This window comes from Phalacrocorax carbo, chromosome 3, assembly GCF_963921805.1.
Source record: "Phalacrocorax carbo chromosome 3, bPhaCar2.1, whole genome shotgun sequence".
In the NCBI taxonomy this organism is placed as follows: domain Eukaryota; kingdom Metazoa; phylum Chordata; class Aves; order Suliformes; family Phalacrocoracidae; genus Phalacrocorax; species Phalacrocorax carbo.
In genome coordinates, this window is record NC_087515.1 from 100,139,088 (window position 1) to 100,163,010 (window position 23,923).

A 23,923-nucleotide genomic window follows, 5' to 3' on the forward strand; every position below is an offset into this window, starting at 1 on the left:
ATGCTGGAGGCTGTTGCCTCATTTAACAATGGCCATGCACTCTGGACATAGATAAGTATAGTTATGAAAGACTTCTGTACAATTATAAACTTTTCTGTACTTTATAATACACTTACCTTTAACAGAAATGCCTCTCACATGGAATTCAGTGATAAATGTAAAATCAGCATAGTCCCATTCATTTTATCTTCCCTTCTTTCTGTTAGACAGTAACAGAATACTTCTCCCTCTTAGGATGCCTCCCTCTCTGGAGCTGTTTTTGGAAAAAGACTGTAGAGAGGTTTGTTTTTATGAAACGATACTCCCACATCCATGTGAAAGCAGTTTTTTTTGCAAAAGCTTACTGACAGAAAATGTCTTTCTGAATCCATACAAAAAGCCAGTTTCTTTACAAAACCCTGGATATTCCTCATTCAGATACAGTAGATTTGGCCTGGTTTAACTTATTTGCCAAAGGTGGGAGTATGGTATTACTGAACTAACTGTGCTCTTTGCAGTAGTCCATGTACTGTGGTAGATGTGAAATGGATTTCCACCAGTTTCTGGATCAGATTCTCAACTTCTCTGATCAGCACAGTTCTACTGATACTAGCAGCCTCTTGCAAGCACGTGTTGGCAAAGAACCCTCTCCATGTCCTATTTCACTCTGTCCAGAAAACAGAATGAAACAAAACAACGTTCTTTTTAGGAGGATCTAATAGGCACTTGAGATGGAAATAGCTGATCCTTCCAGTGCTGATGAAAAGATTATTCATTAGTAATGGTGTTTGCCAGAGTGGTGCCTCAGAAACTACACTCTTCAAGGCACAAGTTGTTCTTTCTTGGTTTTATGTTCTGTTTAGCAGAACAGAATAAAGTATGGTAAAGATGTTTTGTACTGGCAAAAATGAAATGAAGTTCATTAAAAATATGTAAAAATGAGCCAGATGTACAATCATAGAACAATTTAGGCTGGATAGGATCTGTGGTAGTCATCAGGTTTGATCCACCACTTAAATGAGGGCCAACTTTGAAGTTGTATCAGGTTACTCAGGGCCTTGTACAGTCAAGTTCTGAATATCTCCAAGAATGGAGATCCCATGGCCTCTCTGGGCAACCTGTGTCAGTGTTTGACCACCCTTGTGAGGAATATTTATCTTGCTCTGACAAATAAGATTTTAAACCCAAAATGTGTTGTTTTCAAAATATGTGCTGAGGTTGTTCAGGTTTGCATTTAAAATGAAAAACTGGAGAGCCAGAAGGCCTGTTTCTGCCTGGCCTCTGCTTCTCAGACTACTTGATCTGAGTAGTCCTGCTCTGAATTGTTCTCCGCTTGGCACAGCTCATCATAACACAGACTGACAAGCAACTGTGCCATGGCAAGATATAGGTCCATAACACCTGTACATTGCCTAAAAAAGGCATCTGTGCAATTGTGCTAACTGTTGTGTGATGACAGTCTGAGGGCAACATTTTTGTAAAAAGTATTCTGCAAGGAAAATGTTGACTTCCATCCTACCTGTCTTGCAGGAGCCCAGTCCTATGGAGTGTGCTGGGTGTTGATTTTTTTAATGTCTGCTTGACAAAATGTCAAGTCTTGCGAGTAAGACAATTTCCTGAATACTAAGAAACTTTCAGTTGTTGCCTGCTCTGCTCTGTGACAAGTGGTGCAGTTCAGAACAGGGGCAGTTACAGAAATTCTACAGATGGAGTCACAAAGTAAGGAGCTGTGGCCTTTCAGTGCCTCCAAAATGAAGAAGGATTTTCAGAATCATACTTTGGGACCTGGGCACCTGTATTTATGAATTTCACTGGAGACGCCAAAGATTTTTGTGAACTATAACTCCTAACCCATAGTCATTATTTTGATGGAGTAATTTTAACAAACTCATTTAAAAAATTTATTTATTTTTTAGTAGTATAAAAAATTGCCAAACCTGCATTTTTGCAAGGTTAAATGCCATTCTTAACATGATGCTTACTTGAGTTTACTGAATGACCAGTTGTTGGGAAGGGCTGCTCTAAGCACACATGATACATTCATCCTGTAATATTATGTCAGCTAAAGGAACTTGAATGAATGAAAGGTCAGTTAAACATGGTGCTTTGAAGTGACGTTAAATCTGATAAATAACAAAAGCATAATAAAAACAAGTTTAACTAAGAAAAACAAGCTTAACTATCTAATCTTTGAAATATTTTTAGAGATGTAATACAAAAAAGACCCCTTACCCCAATTATAATGCAACCAGATCCACCAGTATTAATTGACAACATACAAGAACCTAGAATAACAGGCTAGGACTGCACGTTGTTCTTGCAGTGTGCTGTGCCTTTCAAATCCCTGTCCATGTGCCCCAATAACATACTGTTGTTATAATGCCCAATATAGATTCTACCTCTAAGGAGCCTAACAATAGCTTCTATTCCAGAACAGAAATAGCTTGTTACAGGACAAAAGCCTTTTGTGTGGAGAAAAGTTGAGCAAAACAGTTTTATGCTCAGTTGTCTTTGTTTCCACACAGACGGGCAGCTAGTAATGTGCATTTGTCAGTTTACTACTTTAACACTGTTCCAGAAAGTGGTGCTCTTGGCCATGACATGTTGGGGTTGTTCTTTATGGTTCATCATCTGCATGGCCTTCTGAGAAAAGAACTGTACAGCAATTCTGTTTTAACTAACCTTTATTGTATCTGTGCCTATAAATACGGGATGTCTTTCTACTAGATTTTTACTAGGCCATTTCTAATGATGACATGAGCTAGAATGAAGTGGACATGAACAAAAAGGAAGATCTTACTCAGCAGGTAAGAGACTGACTGTGAATGATTTCCGAGCAGATACGCTGATATAAAATACTTTTTGCATCCACTTCAAGATTTCAAGTGAGTGAATACTTCATTGTGGATTGCGTGCAAGGCTCTTAATGCATGTTTATAGAGCATGGTCTAATTCTGAAGCAAATGCAAGTCAAAGAAAGGCTTCTTCTTTAAGCTGAAAAACCATTTGCTTTAGGAAGCAAACCTGACACATTTTAACTTCCTATGTCTTTCATTTATAACTCTATCAAAAGTAACAGAAATAAAGGTCAAAAATCTGATCCCATTAATATTTGTGGGAAAACGGATTGGCTTCAGTAATGTGAATGAAAGCACTACAATCTGTGGACCAGAGTCTGACCTGAATTAAAAAGTAACACTCTTGGTTCAGGCTACTGACCTATGTGGAGCTGCTCAGTTTCTGTAGGAGTGCCTTTTAAAACAGATTCTGGTCCTGAAGTTGTATTATATGCTTTAAATAAAGTAAAAAAAAAAAAGTACCTATTATTTTGATTTGTGTCCAGAAGATCTCATTGTAAAATTGTGAAATTAAAACAGTTCATTAAAAATACTGAGAAAGATGTAATGTGGCTTGCAATTGATGGTGCAGGCAGACTTCCTGAGGTTACTAGACATTTTTATCAAGGTGAGCAAATAGATACTTTATATGTCAGAGATGCACCTACTTTGAGTCACTGACTGCATCCTAGACCATCTTTGTATATGAAATGAGTCATAGAAATTAGACATAAAAGTCTTGTAGATCATTAAGTCCATTCCCTTGCAAATGTCTTCCTGAGGATTAGTCAACTGTTAAACGGATCCTGCTTTTAGAACTCATTTACACTGCTGCAAATTGGAGATGACACCACCAGTGTGCTTTTGTGGTCCCAAATCACTGTGAAGGCAGGATCAGCTTCTTCATTTTGAGACTATCTTACTTAGGGATTTTTTTTTACATGGTGTAGGTGGCATAGTCCAAGGGAAAGTATTTGCACATAACCTTGCCACAAGGACAACTCTGCTGCTTTGAAACAGCAAGAGAATCAACGACCTTGAGAAGCTCATCTAATAGTTGCTTGTATAGTATGAAGGCTTTGGATGGGAATAACAGATAAAGGCAGATGACAGATGTGAAAATAATGTGAAAATGTGACACAGGATTGTGAGCTAAACTGATTCCATTCATTTTCACATGAAGTATGTTAATAATCTTGAGTATATTTAAAAGTTTCAAAGAAGGAAGGAGACTTTGCTTCTGCTCCTAACATTACCACACATCTTCCTGTGACCTACGGTAAGTTTGTGCTTCACCTTAACAGCAGAATAATCACATATACCTAATATTTATGCTACTTGCAGGTCCTTCACTGGGAGGTATTTGCGGCAGTATATCACTCTCAAAGAACCGCTTCATCAAACAAGGTCACTACGAGAGAAATTGGTCACAGCAATATCTTGACAATGTGCTGTGATCTTCATGTCTCTAGCTTACAAGGCATCAGTGTCTGTTTATCATAGCACACATTGTTTTAGTGCCGGGCAAGAGCCAAAACCTCTCTCTGTGCCTGGAGCTACTCCCTGGAATTGTCTGTATTGTGCTCCCTATGACTCCGTGGGCCAGATTCCCTCCTGGTACAAACCTGGGTAGCTCCAGTGACTCCAGTGAAGCTGCATTAATTCCCAGCAGTAGAAAATTTGTTCCTGCATCCTCTGCTCTTTCACTGCCTGGTTACTGGGTGAGCAGCTGGGCAATGCTTTCCATGCATCAGAGGAAAGGGCAGAGAACGCACTTGGGCACAGGCATACTTGCTTTATGGGCGCTGCTGTCTAAGGTCTTAAGCAAAATCTCTTGTTAAGACATGACTTCTTGTTCTGGAGATTCATTACCGCATGAAAAGATTAATTAAACTTGAACATACCAACCTAGAGGAGCTGTAAAGGGTAACCTGGTAACAGCCAAAGTGGGTCAGAGAAAGTTCCTCAGCATTTACAGTTCCACAGCGATTGAAATACTTTAAGAAACTGTGTTACTTTTGAAAGTAACAGTGTGAATAATATCACATGTCAATACAATTTGAACAATATTTTTATATTGGAAACATTTTGTTTCAGTTTTTCAGTATTGTTTTATATGATAGAAAAAAACAAAGTCAAACCTAAGTGAAGCAGTTTAACTTTTCATAAATGAAAAATTCAGCCAACCAAACCATACATATTTTTGGCTTTTCTGTTTAGGAGGATTTCCCATGTTTTTCTAATTCCTAGTTATACCAGATTTTTATGTTCTTTGCAAAAGTAATCTTTTGTTCTTGAAAAATCTTTAGTAATAACTCAGGAAGATAATCACAATTTGACCTCTTAACAATCAGTTAAAATAATGGCTGAAATAATATGAATAATCTGAAACAAAACAGAAATTGAGAATGTGACTGAGACCCCAGTGCATTTTGCTGAGTGGTTGCATCACTGTTCTGGGTAGCCAGTAGCAGGAGCATTGGGTTATCTTGTTGATTAGATATATAAAAGCTCCTGCTAGAGTTGCACCTTGCCTCTTTCATCTTTTTCTGTGATAGAAATCCTTCTGCAGCTATTCATCTATGGTTACTCAGAGCATCTTCTAAACTAAGTCCCTTTCTCCCTCTTTTTCCTTTCAAATGCTATAATGTGAGTTTCTTTTTCTTATTTCCCTGTCTCTCTTTGTCAATACATTTTTGAGAGAGGTTTATAAATCCCGATAGCTTTTGCAGTCTTGCCTGAGGTCATGAAGCAAACAAAAAAGGAGAAAAATAGGAGAAAAATAGAAGGTCGTCTCCGCCGCTCTGAATTTGTCTCACAGAATATTACAGATGTATTTTCAGTCACCTATAAAAACCTTTTAAGGCAAAAGTTCAATAATTGCCTTGGATTTTCACCTGCGTTTCACACACCAGAAATCTTAGCACTTATTATTCCTCCCAAAGGCAACACTTTACATTTCCAAATGTTCTTAGCTTGCCGATTGGCAGGTTTACAGATGAACTGCCTTTTGGCAGTGCTGTATTTCATGATACAGTTAATGTTCCACTTCAGAGCTTGTACAAAGCCTAGAAGTGAACACAAACTGATTAAGAAAAATTGCTTTAGATGTATGTTTTCTGTGTTACCACAAGATATAAAATGTCTGTCAGCTGTAGAAGCCTGATGGCCTGCCAGAAGTGACATGTAATTGGGTTAAGTAGAACAAGCGGTTTCACCTGCATTGTGCTGAAATATGTGCTTGCTGAAACTGTCTTCTATTCTCTCCTCTTCCTGCCCTGCATGGTGCCCTAATACACTGCTGTAATGAGCAAGTGTAGCCCTTATGCTTTGTTGATAGTCATAGATGTCTAGGCTCATGTGTACCTGAAGTGATACAGTAGGATCTAGTGAAGACAAGCAAAGCTGTTATTTGTATAAATTGAGATTATCCATAATTTCCACATCCATAATGGGAAATGAAGTCTGATCCACCCCTAATCCTGCTGCCTGTTGTAGGACTTGCACTGGTCTACCTCTGCAGAAACCTTACCAGGTTCAAACTCCCAGTACAGAGGGGATCAGTGTACTAGCACGAGTTTGCAGCACTAGGGCAATAAGTCCTGATGGAAATCAGAACGTGGGGGTGTACCAATACCTATCAATGATGGTTAACATCAGATACATCTTTTAGAAAGAAAATCTGAAACTCAAATTTGTTGCATAAACTGGCCCACACTTTATATTTTGGACCTAATCCTTCTGGCAAGGATATTTGACTCACCACCCAAGTGTTCACTTCCTAACAAAGAAAAGCAAATTTTGAAACTTTCAAGACCTCTGACTTAGGGTAGCAGTAAATATTTGAAAACAAGCAAACAAAAATTGAATGATGCTGGAACAAGTACTGGCTAAAAGAACTTTCAAGTAGCTTTAGTATTTCCTGTTAAGGTTGCCACGCAGCAACAGAACTGTAGGAACATTCAGCAATGAAATAAAAAATAATCCAAACTTTTGCCATATTAATGCCATGACAGTTTTGCTTTCCTTTTGGCACAGCAGGACAGATGGTTCCATGAAATTAAGTCACAATTTGTATCCAGCTCACTTGTAGTGTAATTCTTTCAAGCTGCTATTTTACTTAATCATCCCTGTCTTCTGTAAACAAAACTTGCTAGAAATAAAATGTTAAGGAGATAATTCTTAAGTACTATCTCCTGGGTGCTCTCCCCCCTGTGCACAAGTACTAGGCCTTTTCTGCTGGTTGACACCACATGAACTAATAAACAGTAAGACTTTGTCATAACTCATGTGTATGACAATTTTTTATATGAAAGGATCCTGTATTTGTACCTTGTAACAAATCTGGCACTGTTTAATTCACTGAAGAAAGTATTATTAATGGTTTCTAAACGAAAGCTCATAATTGTCTGAGTTTATGTAGAAATGAAGAGTCATTCTCATGCACAAAGTCACGTGTGCCGTGTGCTGAGGATCTTAAGTAAAGCATAGGTTGGTCTCTGTAAGATATATTTTTTTTTTTTATTTGAAGGTAAAAATGTTCACTGGTTTTGTTTGAGAGGAATGGCTGCAGTATCTTTTTCAGGTCTATGATCAAAATGCAGTACAATAGTCTCAATTTCCTTACGGTGGATAAACCCTTTGCAGAATACTATAACCTAGTATAGTATAGTAGCCACTATAGCCACATTAGTTATTAGACATCTACTGCAAATGAATGTTTCCATTAACAAGTTTACAAGTGGTCAGTCCTTATCCTACTCATCTCTATTCAGAAGGAATTTGTTTTGGTAAAGCTTATAAAGTGGGGATGGTACCTTGTGTTCATGAAATCATTTAGAATGGCTAATTCTAAGTTCTGCCAGCAAGGCCTCAACTCTGGACATGAGGAGACCAGGCTTCAGGTTGTTCAGAGAATTGCTTAGTAAGGTCACCTGGGAAAAAGCTTTTGAAGGTGCTGTGTTCCATCAGTGCTGGTTCTTTTTAAGTAGAACCTCCTAAAAGCACAGGATGAGGCAATCCCAAAGTAGGAAGTCAATCAGGTGAGGCAAAAGGCTGGCTTGGCTGACCAGGGATATTTTCCAGAAATAAGGATTAAGAAGAAAGTATATGGCCAGTGGAAGCAATATACTTCCATGGCAGCATGGGAGGACTACAGGGATGCTGTTCACCACTGCAGGGAGGAAATACTTGTGGCGAAAGCTCAGTTAGAGTTGAAGCTGGCTAGTACCATGAAGGACAATAAGAATGGCTTTTTAAAATACATTTACGGCAAAAGGCCAGAAGTAACATTGGCCCATTGCTTGATGAGAACGGTCACCTCACAAGCAGGGACATAGTTGAGGCAGAGACATTTAATGCTTTCTTTGCCTCAGTCTTCAACACCAATGGTGGGCTCAGGGACCCCCAGAGCCCTGGGCTAGAGAACCATGACTGTGGGAATGATAAACTCCCAATCAACCATGAACTTTTGCAGGACTTGCTGCCTCACCTGGATCCCTATAAGTCAATGGGGCCTGATGGGATTTATCCAAGGGTACTTAAAGAGCGAGACCTCTCTCAATGACTTTTCCATGCTTTTGAGAATCTGGAGAGGTCTCAGTTGACCAGAAGCAGGCAAATATTGTCGCAGTCTTCAGGAAAGGCAGCAGAGATGACCCTGGTAACAATAGGCCCGTCAGTCTCACTTGTGTACCGGTAAAATCATGAGGAAGATTATTTTGGGAGTTATAAAAAAACACCTGAAAGACACCATAGTCATTGGTCCTAGCCAGCACGGGTTCACAAGGCGAAAGTCCTGCCTAACAAATTTGATTTCCTTCTATGAAAAGGTCACCCACCTAGTTGACAAAGGAAAGCCAGTCAATGTGATCTTTTTGGATTTCAGTAAAGCTTTCGATACTGTCTCTCACAGTATCCTTCTGGACAAGATGTCCAGCACACAGCTGGATAAACGTGTAATGTAATGGATGAGCAATTGGCTGATGGGTTGGGCTCAAAGGGTTCTAGTAAATGGGGTTACATCGAGCTGGTGGCCAGTCACTAGTGGGGTTCTGCAGGGATCCATCTTAGGGTCAGTACTCTTTAATGTCTTCGTAACTGATTTGGACGCAGGACTGGAAGGAATGCTAATTACATTTGGTGTCGACACACAATTGGGAGGAGCTGTTGACACTCCTGAGGGCAGAGAGGCCCTGCAGAGAGATCTAGACAAATTAGAGAGCAAGCAAATCACCAGCCATACAAAGTTTAACAAGGGCAAGTGCTGGATTTTGCACCTGGGGCACAGCAACCCTGGCTGTACACACAGACTGGGGAATGAGAGCCTGGAGAGCAGCTCTGCAGAGAGGAAAAAGTGGGTTCTGGTCGATGGTAAGCTGAACATGAGCCAACAGTGTGCCCTGGCAGCCAAGAGGGCCAACCGTGTCCTGGGGTGCATCAAGCCCTGCATTGCAGCCGGTCGAGGGAGGTGATTGTCCCGTTCTGCTCTGCGCTGGTGCGGCCTCACCTCGAGTGCTGTGTGCAGTTCTGTCTTTTTGACCGCTGCCCTGGAAGTTCAGTTATTTGGCCAAATTAGATCCTGAAATTCATTTAAAACCTGTCTATTTTCAGGTTTCGCTTCCCATACTTATAAGAATTGCCAATGTTCTGTGTTTCAGGGCAACGAATTCCCTTTATAGATACAAATGCTTTTAATATGAGCAATAATATACTTAAATGTAATCTTTGAATACATTTTTTTCACATTTAAAGGGCACATGTTTGACAAATGATGTTACATGGTGTACTGTGTCTTATATTTTAATCTGCCTAAAAACTATATTATGAAGGCATTTTCAACACTTTTGTTCTAAAACATAAGAAAAAGAATTCTGTGAGAATTTAAAAAATCAAAATAGCAGAATCTGAGGGTCAGTAAGTGTCTACAGACACCTCTATCAGCAATATGTAATGGAAATGCTACAACGAAAATGCAGCTGGTGGTAGTACTCCATTGTCATGTTCTGTTTCATTCATGCATGTTATTTGGTTGTATATTTTATCGCTGGTTACAGAACACATCTGAAAGTGACAATGAAGAAGTTGATGGCAACAATATATGTGGTTTCAGAAAGAAAAAGGGAGTCAAAGGTCCTACAAAGCATGTTTCTCCTTTAGAAAATGAGAAGATGGAGCTGTCCCGCACCTCAAAAATCCCAGATCCTTGTCATCTTCAAGCAACCACTGGTTGCTCAGAACCACCATCAGACCAGCCGCTTCAAAACCTGACTAGCTTTCCTCCAGTACAAAAGGACAGAGGGGGTTGTGACAGTTCCCATGCTGGCAGTGACATGAAAGAAGGCATGTCTGGAGAAACACGAGAAATCCAGGAAAATGCTGACACTGGGAAAAGAATAATAGGAAAAATGCACAAAGAAATAGAAACACCAACTAAAACGGAGCTACCCATGGGCGTGCAACCTGCAAGGAGCGCAGGGAAAGCTGGTTGCGCAGAGGCAGCATGCAGGGGAGACGGCAGTAAGAAGGCAGAGAGTAAGCAAGAAGAACAGGGTGAAATGGAAGAAAAAGATATCAAGTTTCACATAACAAAGATGGGGTCACTGGGCAGTACTGCAGCCACACAAGGAAGTGGTACTGCAGAGTCCTTCACAGGGACACCTGACATTTCTAAACAAAGTTTGCAAGAGTCGAAAAACCTGCTGAGAGAAAGTCGTCTGCCTGATTATGGGCCCAACTATAGTGGCAAGGCAGGTGGCCCTTTTTCTCAGAAAAATACGAAGGCCCGGGAGAAAATAGATGACAAGCGGGGCCAACCATTTCAGACTTATAGTCCTCATATTGGAGAGGAGAATCGAAAGTACCGCAGCTTCCACAAGGAAGGAGTGGGGCAGCAGAACAAACCTCTCCTGGTCCTCAGCTCTGCTGGGTCTGATCAGCAGCCGCCAGTGGGAAGCGATGTGGAACAACTTATTCTGAGACTACCAGCAGCTTCTACACATTCAGAAAGCATGGCTCCTGAGATTCAGTTTGACTCCTCCGCAGGCTACGCCGGTAAGGATATTTAAACATCACCTGCTGTCCTGTTAAAGAGAATGCTACTGGGTTTTTTTGTGGGGTTTTGTTAAGCTGCAAACTTTAGTCAGAGCTAGTGCATGAGAGAATTGACACCTGTGGCTTCTGCATGATTAGGACAGATCAGAAGTTGTACTCTACACCTAAGCTGCTCGCTTTTTTTTTTTTTTAAAGTAAGGCATTTATGAAGCCCAGCTGCCTGCCAAAAACTGCCATGCACAAGTAGTCATGTCTTTTTCGCTAAAACTGAAATATTTCCTCATTTAAACTGAGCTCAGGCAACATTTCCCAGAGGTCTGCTAGACACTGTAAAGCTCTGATGGCTTCTGGGCTTCTTAAAATTTCCTTTTTGTTAACATTTCCAGCAGTGGAAATTGCTCCCATGTAGGGATGATGTTTTCAATTATCCATTCTATGAGAGGACTGGAATGCAAAAACATCTAATATGAACTATAGGGAAAGAAAAGCAAATGAGGCAGAGAACTCCCACTTATCTTCATGCTGTTCAATAAGTCCATTTTGGAAGTGTTTATGGAGCCAATTAATTGCCACTAATACTCTGTGGTTTCTTTGAAAAGAAGAAACCACAGCACAGAAAACACCTTTCTTTGTAAAGGCTGTACTTCTGGGCTAGCTGGATCAGCAAACTGAAAGCTACTATTAGCTATGATAATGTAATGGGCTTGAGCAGTTCATTGTTTTGTGTCTATTACAAGAAGCACACAAACAACAATTTGCCAATTGAACAGATATAAGATTAATAAATTTCCAGGAGCATGAGGCTCAGAACATATTATGAGCTTTTCAGTATAGATATCTTACCCTCCAACTTACCTCACTGATACAAGAAATATGGATCTTATCTCTTCATTGATAAAATACCTTGTCCATCATTAACTGGTAGCAATGGTAGCAATTAAACTTGTACAACAACATTAAGTTATCCTGCTTTTTTTTAAAGTCTTCTTTCAGATGGGTAGAAATATTGCTATACATACTCTGAAAACAGACAATCTGAATATATCAAATGTTGTTAGCTACAGCAGGATTTGTCAGTAGACATATTGTGTTACCCAGTTTGAACAAGTCTGAACAAGATATCCATGAACATTATCAGTGTTAACTCATGGAACTGCATGAGATATATAAAGCTTTGAAAAGATATTTTGCACTCAAACCACTCTCTCTTCATATCTATTAGAATAAAGGGGTTAAGGATTAGTTCTCAGCCCACACTTGGTGCTGTTCCCTTTCCAGATTATACTGCTTTTAGCATCACTGAAAGGCTAGTGAAATGCATTGTCAGATTTAGATTACTACTGTTCTCTCATTGTCTGCAAAACCAGCAAATAAATTTTAAAATATAGGAATACCTATTTTTGTCTTAACACCGTTTACAAGGTACTTGGAACTGATGAGATTAATTGTAAATTCCACAGGGAGATTTCAACCTGATTTTAGCCACTTAAAGCGAAGTGGCTAATCTGAGTTTATTACCTAGTCAGTAGAGAAAGACAGGCATTTTGTCTTCAAAGAGGTATTAGGAGGTGATGAGAAACTGACCTCTGGAGGTGGGCATCTCTTTCCACTCAATGGGGAAGAAGTCCCATAATGATTAGTTTAGATTATTTGCCTAACTCTGAAATACATAGAAGCTACTTGTGGTTAAACCTACTCTGTATCACTGGCAATAACAATGACTGTAAGAGAACTATAGATGAGAAATAACTATGAAGGGAAGTGGGGGAAACTATTTTGTCCCATCAGAAACATATCCATAGCCAAGAGTTTTGAAATCTCATGAAGTTTGGATTCCATTTAGTTTTGACCAAACAAACTGTAGGGTTCAGTGTGTTTTTCCACTAGGAAATGGAATGCACAGAAGTAGTTTCTACTTAATTAGAAATATATGTGCTTGAAATCTAGTTTTCATTGAATACATTCAGTAACTTAACTGAAGAGAAGAAAGTTTTAGATAACATTCTGGAGTCTTTAACGAGCCTTTGCATAAAGAGTATTTCATTGCTGTCATTGATAATTTATTAAGATTGATAAGATAAAATCCTAAATATTTTATTTTTGTGACTAAAATATTATCTTAAATATTTTAGTTACCAAAGTACTGAACAGGTCTTGGATCTAAACGTATATCGACACTGAGTAGATCTGAAATACAACCTCTTGTGTTTTGCAAGTTTTCAAGTATTTGAACTTGCTCAAACTAGAAATCTTGATCCAAAAAATTTCCAAACATTTGATTTAAAAAATGCACATAAAGAAGTAAATTGTCGTCTCTCTCTCTTTGGTTCTTTAATATGGAATACAAAGTAAGGGAGCATTGAAGTTACATGACTATACATATATACATAATTATTGCATAAACGGTGCCCAGTGCATTTAGTCACTATGTTGAGCACTATGCATGCTTGGATGCCATGGCCAAAGCAGGAATATACCTTATTGTTCTAAAAGGGCACAGTTAAGTGATAATCTCTAGAGGGCAGCAGTAGAACGGTGAAGACATGCGGCTGAGCTTTAGTGATTCAGTGTAATGCAGAGAACTGAAATACAGTCGTGTTAGCTACATGGTTAGCATCTCTCTAAAATAATAAATCCATACCTTTTTTTTTTCCAAAATTCTGATTGTAAATTGTGGAAATATTACTGCATGTGCATTTTGTGTATTTTTTGTCAGGTCTTTTGTAAAAGACGTGATCGGACATAGATAAAAAACAGTAGAAAAGAGGCAGACATACAAGATATTTTGGTCAATATGAAAAATATTACTTGGACAGTGTCAGTGAAACTGGAGCTGAGCTAAAGCTGAAGCTCTTTTAATTTAACTCATTACCATGGAAAGATAGAAACTAACACATGTAGCTAATTAGGCAAATATAGTGACTGCACTAACATGAATTTATGAATTTTATTTGCATAAGTATCTATATATGATAATGATGTGCACTTCTGCAAATTTGTATGTAGTCATTAACAACCACGTGCTTCTTAAGCTGTTCGGTGCCTGCATTCTTGGGAGAAGAAGAGCGAGGCTTCCAAACAGTAAAAATTCAGGTGAAATTTCATGTATGTAGCATTATATAACACTTCATAGCATGTACATATACACACACAAGAATGTGTGCAGGTACTGTATGTATAATATATATAGCACATAGCGTAAGTGTATATTGAACTCTCTGAACTCAGACCTTATCACATGCTGCTCTGCATGCTACTGAATTGGAACATTTATACTATGGTAGCCAGAGAAGAAGCCAAAGAAAATATTAAAACCAAGTGAAGTTCCCAGGGTTCATGATACACCACTCTGTTGGGGTCGTCTTTGTCACAGCGGGCTGCCAGAGTCAGGGACTGCAAGTGGCTTCAGCAGCCACCTGCACTGCTTGCAGTCAGAGGGACCTGCAGAGCCTGGTGCCACTACACAGGCTTAGAGGAAAGCTCTCTTTTGGACCTTATGAGACAACAGTACCTCCAGGTAGCTGTAGGTGAGCAACGCACGGGAATCAGGCTGTCACCTGAGGCTTCAAATTCCCTTTGTACATCTTGGTCTGTCTCCATGCTTTGATAGGTTTCTGGTATACTTACATATTTATTCCCCAGTTAGGGGTTTTGTAGGGGAGCAAAAAGAAGAGTTAGGAAACACCTTGTTATGTACTTTACTGCAGAAATCAAATACTTTACTGACCTACCAGTAAACATTTTTTGTGAAACTATTTTTCGGGTAAAAAAGAAGTGTAAATTACATAAAGTTTTCATCTCAAAATGCTTCTGACCACTATTCATTTCAAAAGTACTATTCAAATGTAACCCAGTACTCATTTCTATTTACCATGCTAAAAAACAGATGGAAATTGGAAAGAGAATCTCTAAATACTAGCAATAAGAATGATGTCTAGCACAGGAAAAGCTGTGATATGAAGTTTGAGAAATAGAGACTGTTAATGTTTGAAGACAAAAATGAGAACACTAAGTAACACACCGTACAAACCAAGTAGACTGTCTCTTCTTAAATACAAAAACCAGAGTCCTGTAAAGATATTTAAATGAGTACTGATAGGAATTTCCATAGGAGTTAGAAGGGTGTAGATGTGTGATTACCCTGTGGGACTCATTGCCAGTAGATATCATCAGCACAAAGTTTTTATAAAGGGGGTCAAAATTCACGTAGATCTTCAGAGCGCCCTGTGTTACATTTCTAAGGACGAAGAAGAAACTAAGAAAAATGTGGATATTGACCCTTCTGTTCCTAACCACAAGACTACCTTTTTAGTGAGGAACTGCAAAACCCATTCTCTTTAGGCAGATTGATTTGCAAAGAACATCTTATCTTTCCTGTTAATAGCCAATACCAAAGACAGCCCTAGCATGATGAAAAGCTGTCTTGACTGGCAAAGGAATTCCTATGCTTGCAAGGTGTTTTCATTTCCCTACTGCTCTGAGATAGTAACAAGTGCCACAACATGCCACAGAGCACAGGGATGTGTGCTCTGACGCTGCGTGAGACTCAGGTGTGACCAGACCTTGTCTCACAGGGCAGGAGGAGGGTGCGCATCTGCTGCGTGGCTGCAGCAGGGTCACTTCAGGAGGGAGCACATCTGGCACAGCTGGAGACAGAGTGGGAGGAAGAAACTGGAGGAGGGCTGATGGGAACACATCTCCTTCTCCAGTGCATGATTTGTATCTAGAGTCTACCTGCTGGTGTCTGCTGTTATTGCCTTACATTAAATTGGTGGTCGTGTTCCTCACTAAAGAGTTTCCAATATTACTACATTTGTTCCTGTCATTGCCAAGTCCCCTGGCTACATGTAGCACGTTCTTTTAGTTTCATCAGTTTGGCACAGTCTCCTCTTATAGAGCTGAGAAATTGTTTGCTTTAAATGTGGTGTGATTTAATAAGGGACCATGGGAAAGGATTTCTTTGAACAAGCAGATAATGACAGATTGATCTGGGACGTGTGCACTTTCTTCTGTCGTGGCATTTTTCTGTTGCTGAGAAGATAATGCTGATGTTAACTATTTGCCCTAGCTGCCCTCAGCAATATGAATGATTTCAATATTAATAATCTAAGAAAGACACCACACTTCCACTAGAAATAATGATAATGATAATAATAATAATAACAACAACAACAACAATATCATCTGTATAATTTGTAATTTCTGGTAATATTTTTAGGTTTGTGTTATTCATATTTTTTAAATCTGTGAAGATAATATGTTTATATTTGTAGATACATTAATTACAAAAAACCCACAAGTAATACTAATTGTTTCTCAGTGGTAACTTAAATGGGCAATACAGATAGAACTACAGAAAAATGAACTTCTGTGTAGTAGTGATTTGATATAGATATCTAAGAATCTGTATATATCATTCTGCTTTAAGAAAGTCTGGATTTATATTTGGTTTTTTAAATGAAAATCTGAACCAAAATCTAAGCATTTTGTGACATTTACATACATGTTTCCATAACAGATTTTCTGAAAATAAAATCAAGGTGCCATTATTTCTGGAGGCCCGGAGAGCTAGGTAAACAGATATACTCATTAACACAATCCTCCCTCGTAAGAGTGTAATACTTTCAGACTGTCTATCTAAATCAACTAGGCTCGTCTAACACTTACTTACCAACTACCTCATCTCCAGTAACTAATGCTTTGGAAAATGACTGTATGAAAACGGAAAAGACAGTACTCATTTCCCTACTATACCTTTCCCAGCCTTAGTCATCATGGACTTAGTTTGTCAATGATTTATTAAGTGGCTACCAAGAAAATATATTTTGGGGACCAGTGCTGGAGAAAAGTAGATGTTGTCAGTAGTTATTCATTAAATATTATTTAAGAAACAACTCCCCTTTCATATTTCCAAAATCAGTCAGAAATATTGTCATGATATTTTTTATCACACAATTTACAGAAACTTATTATTTCAATGGGAAAGGAAATATGCAAATTATGTAAAAGGTGAACTGCCTGTAAAAAGTATGTGAAAGCTATGGCAGTGCTTCTACTGACTAACGGATTTTGGATAAAGGCCACTGTAAATTAATAAGTATCAGTCTTTGGACTAGTGGGCTGTCTAGACTAGCATATAGCCTAATTTTAGACTAATATTAGACCAATATATAAGTTTTAGTCTCATCATTTAGAAAGATCTGTCATTAATTATAACAAATGCAACTGGAGAAGATAAATTCTTACTTCTTTAGTTAATAATTTTTTCTTACTTAATGTTCTTTAAAACATTACTTTATGGGATTTTTCTATTAATTTATGTTAATTCATATAATCTAATTATGTATTTATGCATTTATTCAAATAATTTGGAAAACTACCTACCATTGGTAGACATTTAAATTAAGTATATTTGTAGATTTACTTTTTAAACAAATTCATACATCATTAATATGTATGCATATCACATTTGTGTTTTTCTTACATATTGATTTTATATAATTTATTTCTCATAGGAATACTGATGTAAATAATTATTTGGGTGAGAGTTAAAGCTGTTGTCTTTCATGAATGATATGTTTTTACCTGAAAAGTGTTTGTTCAGTAGATGCAAATTTAACAGGCAACATTTTAGAACATTAGAAGAAATACTTGCAAAATTCACATAAAAGCGATGAATGCTTACCGTAGGAAGATTTTCAGAATCTTTTTAAACTCTAACAATATAATAAATAGCCTCAGTTTATTAGCTGTTAATAAACTTCTAATTGATAGTCAGGTTCATAAAGGGGTCAAATGTGCTAAATGTCAGTAAAGGTTGTGAAACAACTTTACGTCATGCCTGAAGTGGTATTCAAATAACTGTTACTTGGATGACATACACAAAATAAGGCCAGTTTACATATCCTCTCTGCTTGCTATTGTCTTTTGGCAGCGTCTGTAACAGAGTGAGTGTTATGCAAAATAGTTGAACAGGACTTTCTTATTTAATGCACATCTTTTTAAGGACATAGTGCCTTAGTGTTTCTAGAAGACAGAGGAAAAAGCTATTTTCATAAGCAGCTTACAGCTGAAGCAGACCAAAGGGAAAGATGTCATAAGGAGAAGTGGATGTGATAAAATTCTTTTTTTCTTCCTTCTACCTTTTTGATTTTTACTCTGTTTTCCTATAGGCTCTTATATTTACTTAAAATTTTGTCCTGTCATTCCTCAGGGACCACTGTTATTACTTAACGTCTTCTTACTTTACTGACCTAAAGTATCTTTGTCACCTCCTTGCCATCTGAAGCTGGAGGATGCTCCAGTAATATTCAAAGGCTCTGAGAAGTCTATGACTGTGGATGAGTATGCTGCTTTCTCAGGGAATAATCACACAGCCTTGTGCTGGGCTAGCTGGAGAGCCTCCTTACAGCCTCGCAGCTGGCAGTCCTACTTGCCCCTAAGGAGATGTCAGAAAAGATGTGTTTGTTCCTGCTGGCTACTGCTAAAGGAGATATACTCCAGTCTGGGTACTTTGGTACTGGAGAGATTGAAAGTGCTCCTGCCAACCTGTGCAGTGCCTCAGCATGAAGCTTTTAACTTCTGCTTGAAGGGTAGTGATGAATGCTTACTGTTGGTGATCTTCCACTATGGATCTGAAAGATTTACAAAAACTCATCTGATCATATTCTCAGCCTTCTTGGAAGAATGGAGGACTTCCATCCCAGAAATGTAGAAAGAAGCATTTTTTCACATTTTTTTCATGTCTTACTTTCAAATGTTACCATCTGTCTAGCTAGTTTATTGTACTAAATGGAAATTAATACCTTAGGTAGTTTAACTCAAATAATAGCAATACAGAGACACTCAAAAAGAAAAGCAGGCTGAGAGATCAAGAAGTTTATGAAAGGAAGATACTGTGCCCAGCTCTCTGCTCCGTTACAGAATTTATACGCAGATGTTACTGCTTTCATGTCAAGAATTTTATAGAGTCCTACAGCTGCTGTAATATAGTTAAGAAGACAACTCCATAACAGCAAACACATAAATGAATTAACTTCTCCTAAAAGTCTGCTACCTGTGGTGGTGAAGACTGAAGGTCTCCTCAGGAGGTCTTGAGAAAGTTTTCATAGAAGACAAGTGCCCTTTTTATCACATTTTTGTATCCATGTTCTTTTCAAAGTCAATGAAGAAATATAACGTGTGAATTCTATCAGCTTTCAGTGGGAGATATGTAATCAGCTGCTATTTGTGCTCCTAAAAACACCCAACAAACCAGCTGAGGTATCCCTCAGGAATTCCTGGCTTTACCATGTGATTACCCTGTGTTGTTTTATCAACATGAAAAAACATAGAAGTTATAGGCCATTCCAAAAAATAAGGCATTTTATATAAGTCCTCAGGGGAGAAAAAGTGTGTTTATTTACAGAAATGTTTAGTGATCCATATAATTTTCTTATTTTTGTTTTTACACTTCATGTTGTAGTTTCGCACTATCGCTCTTTTTAGGAGAACAGCCTGTATTCCAGCATTCATTATTTTGTTTGATGTGAACATTCCTCTTCACTTATAGCATCCAGCAGAGAGCCTGATGTAAACGGCCTTGGAATTCCAACTCTCCTTCACCTGTTCTCTCATATTGAATTTATTAAGCAGCAGATGGCCAGGGACAATGTACAGTTTGTCAGATTTGAATCAACAGACCTCCATGGTGTGTCAAGATCAAAGAATGTTCCGTCTCGCTTTTTTCACGTAAGTTTTCTGGTTTCTAGCTGTACCTTTATGTATTTTCATGGCTGTGTCCTTAATTTCTATTTTATTTTTTTTTCGTAGTGCAGGCAGAAACTCAAACTTAGAAAAAATCATCTGTTCCCCCCACTTGTTAATGTTCCCAAAGGATCTGGATGTTTTTCATCACTGCAATTTTCTATTCCTCTGTAAATCTAATTAAATAAGGTTACTAATTTCATTTCTTTGAACTTCTAATAACCTCTTTCCTCAGAATTATCTTTTCAGGTTCAATGCTTTGTAGGATTTTGTTTTACTGAACATCAGTAAATTGCAAAAAGAAAGGAGTAAACTCTAAAAGAAAGCTGACTGAAAATCACTTTAGCTGTGAGAAATTTTGTAGTCATCAATCATATAAGAAAATACTGTTGGGTTGTAGGATGACTTAATAGCAATATTTGCCCTATTGATGATTCAGGAAATAAGAACCAAATTAGGAAGCAATCCTCACTGTGTTTATCCTTGACCTATCAGCCTTTTCAGTATATTGCTTCTGTGATACTTCATGCACGTAACTATATTATACCTTCACTCCCATATCACTATAAATATTTAAAGCTTTACTGAGTAATCACCAAAAAAGCTATGAACATGGAAAGATCTGGAGTACTTTGTTTCAAGTTCTTTCTAAAGCCTAAGCCATGTTTTCATTATTTCCCTTTTAAATATGGATAAACAGCAATTGTATCATCTAGATACAATTTGCTCTTTCAGATGTCATTTGGATTTAATGAAAATAAACTTTCAGTCATTTTAATTCTTGTGCGGGGTGATAGGTTAATTGCAACTTTTGTTTCAGTTGCTATGATCTAGGCAAATGCCTAGATCAGCTTATTCAAAAACGTCTTTTGTGTTTACCTTACCAACTGAATAAATTGGAGCTTTGGATGACAGTCTAAATTTTTGGACAATAAATAACTGTGTATGTGTACACACACACATGTATACATACAGAGTGACTGAGTAATTTCTTTGGTGTTTGGTTTTTTTTTTTAATACTCTTTTTGGCTGAGGCATTGGAGGGGGGAGAGGTAGTACTGTAGGGTAATCACCTTCAACAACTTTTCAGTGTCAAATGGACAGCTTAGACATCTTGGAGCAGTATTCATCATACTGTGCAGTTTTGGTTATGAGTGTCACACAGGGAGAATTGCTACCACTGGACTGCCACCTACTTAAGAGAAGACAGACTTTGTATTTATTTATTTTAAGAGAAGCCACTCTACGCATTTTTAAGTATTTCAACATTTTTCCATCTGGATAGGCAAAACTTTGGTTTTTTTCAGCTCTGAGCTTGCTCCTTTTTAGGTTTGTTCTGTCTCCTCTGCTCACTCAGGTGGTAATCCTTTCCCTTAGAAAAATAAAGGTAAGATGTAAACATGAGCCAGATTTCACTTGATAGAACTTGACATAATTGCAGTTTTCATCAACTAAAGTTTGAATGTAAGGTAAGTTGTAAAGGTGCTTGTTTGAAGGTAGATGATCCTTCCTTGGGGTCCTATCTACATTTCATTTGCATGAGGAGAATCTCTCTGTTCAAATGGAGAAAAGAGTATAATTATAATTTTATACCGTTTGCTATCTAGAAGGGGAGCGCTGAAATGCACTGAAATTATTCTTAATTTCTCACTTGGGAGTGCTTCCCTGTATTTTATCTCCAAAATTGTTAAGTCCAGAAAGTGAGAATTTTCAGTTAAACTTTGCATCTGAAAAATGGTGACGCATGTGTTATGGCATTTAAAAAGAAGTCACAGCCTGAATTTGTATTGCTGTGAGTCTTGTGTGGTCACTTGGATCTATGTAAAGCAAACACTCAGAGGATATGAACACCTTATGGAGTAACTATGGATAGAAGTTTGACGTGCAAAGTTTGCACCTAACTGGTGAAGCCCATAATTGTATAAAGACTATGCAAGATAGATGTTGAATTATTTTTTTCAGTTTTTTTTTTTTTTTTGTGGAAATTAAAAAAAATGGCCATTGGGATACTTGATACCAGGCTTTTCATATCAATCTTGTAGAAGTTTCTGTTTCTGTAACTGTAACAGTAACTGGCTGCTGCCCTCCACTTTAGTGATCAGGGCATTTTAGTGTTCTTTTAGGAAAAATGCTATTATTCGTACTGAGAAACTGAGTTTTATGTTTTACATATATAAAAATACTGTTGAGTTCTTTTCTCATTTGGTAATATGTCATTCTGCTCTGTGTTTAGGAGAAAGCAATTCATGGGGTTGCCATGCCCAGAAGTTATCTTGAGCTGACACTGAATCCAAAAGACAATGAATTGGATTACATAAATGCAACCAATTTTAATTGTGATGTAATCCTGAACCCTGATTTATCAACATTTCGAATTCTGCCCTGGACTGAGCAGACTGCAAGAGTGATATGTGATTCCTTCACCGTGCTGGGCAACCCGCTAATGACCGCACCGAGGCACATTGCCAAGAAACAGCTGAGCCAGCTTCAGGACAATGGCTTTTCTCTACACTCTGCCTTCACTTATGAGTTTTGCATTTATGGCATTACTGAGGTTGTAAATTCGAAGACAATATCCTTTCCTGCAGCCACGATACTAAATAACCATGACCAGACTTTCATTCAGGAGCTTATTGAAGGAATGTATTATGCTGGTGCCAACATCGAAAGCTTTTCCTCTTCCAGTAGGCCTGGGCAAATGGAGATCACTTTTCATCCAGCATTTGGCATAGATGCTGCTGACAGTGCCTTCACGTTTAGAACAGGCATTAAAGAGGTGGCTAAGAAGTATAACTACGTGGTTAGTTTTTTCTCAGAATCGGGATTCTACAATTCAGGGGCTCTGTCACATAGCCTGTGGGATTTGAATGGGCAGAAGAATTTGTTTTCTGCTGGTTATGGAGTTGAGGAGCTCTCAGATATTGGAAAAAATTGGTTATCAGGTCTCTTGGCACACACAGCAGCAATCAGCTGCTTGATGGCTCCTACCACCAGCTGCCGTAAACCTTATTCTAAGTATAGTAAAGAATCAAAAGAGACCGTAAATGCAAAATGGGCATATAATGATAACACCTGTGCCTTTAATGTCAAATGTCATGGTGGAAAAGGCACCCATATAGAGAATAAATTAAGTTCTGCTACAGCAAACCCCTACCTGGTGCTTGCTGCTACTATTGCTGCGGGTCTAGATGGAGTAAGGAGAGGACTTAGGTATGATGATATGCTCCAAGAAGAAAATCACATTGCTGATCCGAAGCATTCATCAGTCCCTCTGAAACTAGAAGATGCTCTTCTTGCACTTGAGAAAGATTCGTGCATTAAGGAAGCATTAGGCGAAACTTTTATTCGATATTTTATTGCCATGAAACATTATGAGTTAGAAACTGAAGAAATGGATAGTGAAAGGAATAAATGCCTGGGGTATTTTATTTAGAAGGAGCACGCTACAGTAGTGATGACATGTAATTGCATACAGTGAATGGCTAAGAATCTTTTAATTAGTAAATATACTTTAAAAAGTTTGTAGTGCTTTGGGATTTTTTTTCCTCTTTTGTATAGCACGTGGTGATTACATTTTATTGTCTGTGTACATTCAGGACAGTGCAAAGCTGATATTAGTGAAAAAAACATTAACAGGCTTTTTAAAAACAGTATTTTTTTTCTTCAATTTAAGTCAACTGACCTGCTGGTGGAAAGAAGAAAAGAGAAGGTGAAATGGAGAAGAGCAACCCTACAACTGTAATAGGACTGTATAATGTGCAGGAAAGTAAGAATAAGGGGGGTGGTGCGGGGGGACAGGAGAACTGAGGAAGGAGGGGAATTTCTTGTTCAGCATGGTTATAGGATTTCTCCCAGCCTATTCAGTAGCTGAAGGGTTGCTAAACCAGGAGAATCTGAGTTTGAATTAAAATTTAGCCTAGAATGATGAATGTTGGAGAGAGAGAGGGGAAGGACTGAGGCTGTAGAACCTGAGAGTCAGGAATCAGTATCTTAATGGGCATAAATAAGAAGACAGGAAGAATTATAAAATAATTTATACATCAGGAATTCTGCTGCTGAATGAAGTTTGCAAGAATTTTAGTGGATACAGATATTAAAATAAATAAAATGGTGGCTTGAAGAGGGAATGATTCGTAGAAAACCAAGAGTGTCAGGCCACTGTGCAATACAAAAGGAGATGGTATTATGTCTGTTGATAGTTAATGGGTTAATTCAGAGCTGAACGGCAAATGAGGAAAAAGAGGGAAAGAAGCCAGAGAATTAAGAGCTTAAACTGGACTTTATTGAGAAACCTGATGGTATCAAGGGTG

The 23,923-nt window shown here is 38.1% G+C and overlaps 1 protein-coding gene across 2 annotated transcripts; it reads left to right on the forward strand.

Annotated features, from left to right (window-relative positions):
* The first annotated feature begins 2,756 nt into the window (after positions 1 to 2,756).
* On the forward strand, positions 2,757 to 23,227 carry LGSN (lengsin, lens protein with glutamine synthetase domain). 2 transcript variants are annotated; one of them, XM_064448637.1, is made up of 4 exons: positions 2,757 to 2,786; positions 9,872 to 10,868; positions 19,420 to 19,598; positions 21,847 to 23,227. In XM_064448637.1, the coding sequence occupies exons 1-4, from the start codon at positions 2,757 to 2,759 to the stop codon at positions 23,044 to 23,046; spliced, it is 2,406 nt and encodes an 801-aa protein (XP_064304707.1). In that variant the 3' UTR covers positions 23,047 to 23,227. The 2 variants fall into 2 exon arrangements, with proteins under 2 accessions (XP_064304707.1, XP_009498529.1); XM_009500234.2 differs by lacking the exon at positions 2,757 to 2,786 and having other exon boundaries at positions 9,788 to 10,868.
* The last annotated feature ends 696 nt before the right edge of the window (positions 23,228 to 23,923 follow it).

Bases quoted from the DNA above. Each gene is read 5' to 3' on its own strand.
- LGSN (XM_009500234.2), top strand. From the start codon at position 9,788: ATGCAGCTGGTGGTAGTACTCCATTGTCATGTTCTGTTTCATTCATGC. The intron at 10,869-19,419 runs GTAAGGATATTT...CTTCACTTATAG, and splicing joins CTCCTCCGCAGGCTACGCCG to CATCCAGCAGAGAGCCTGAT. The intron at 19,599-21,846 runs GTAAGTTTTCTG...CTCTGTGTTTAG, and splicing joins TTCCGTCTCGCTTTTTTCAC to GAGAAAGCAATTCATGGGGT.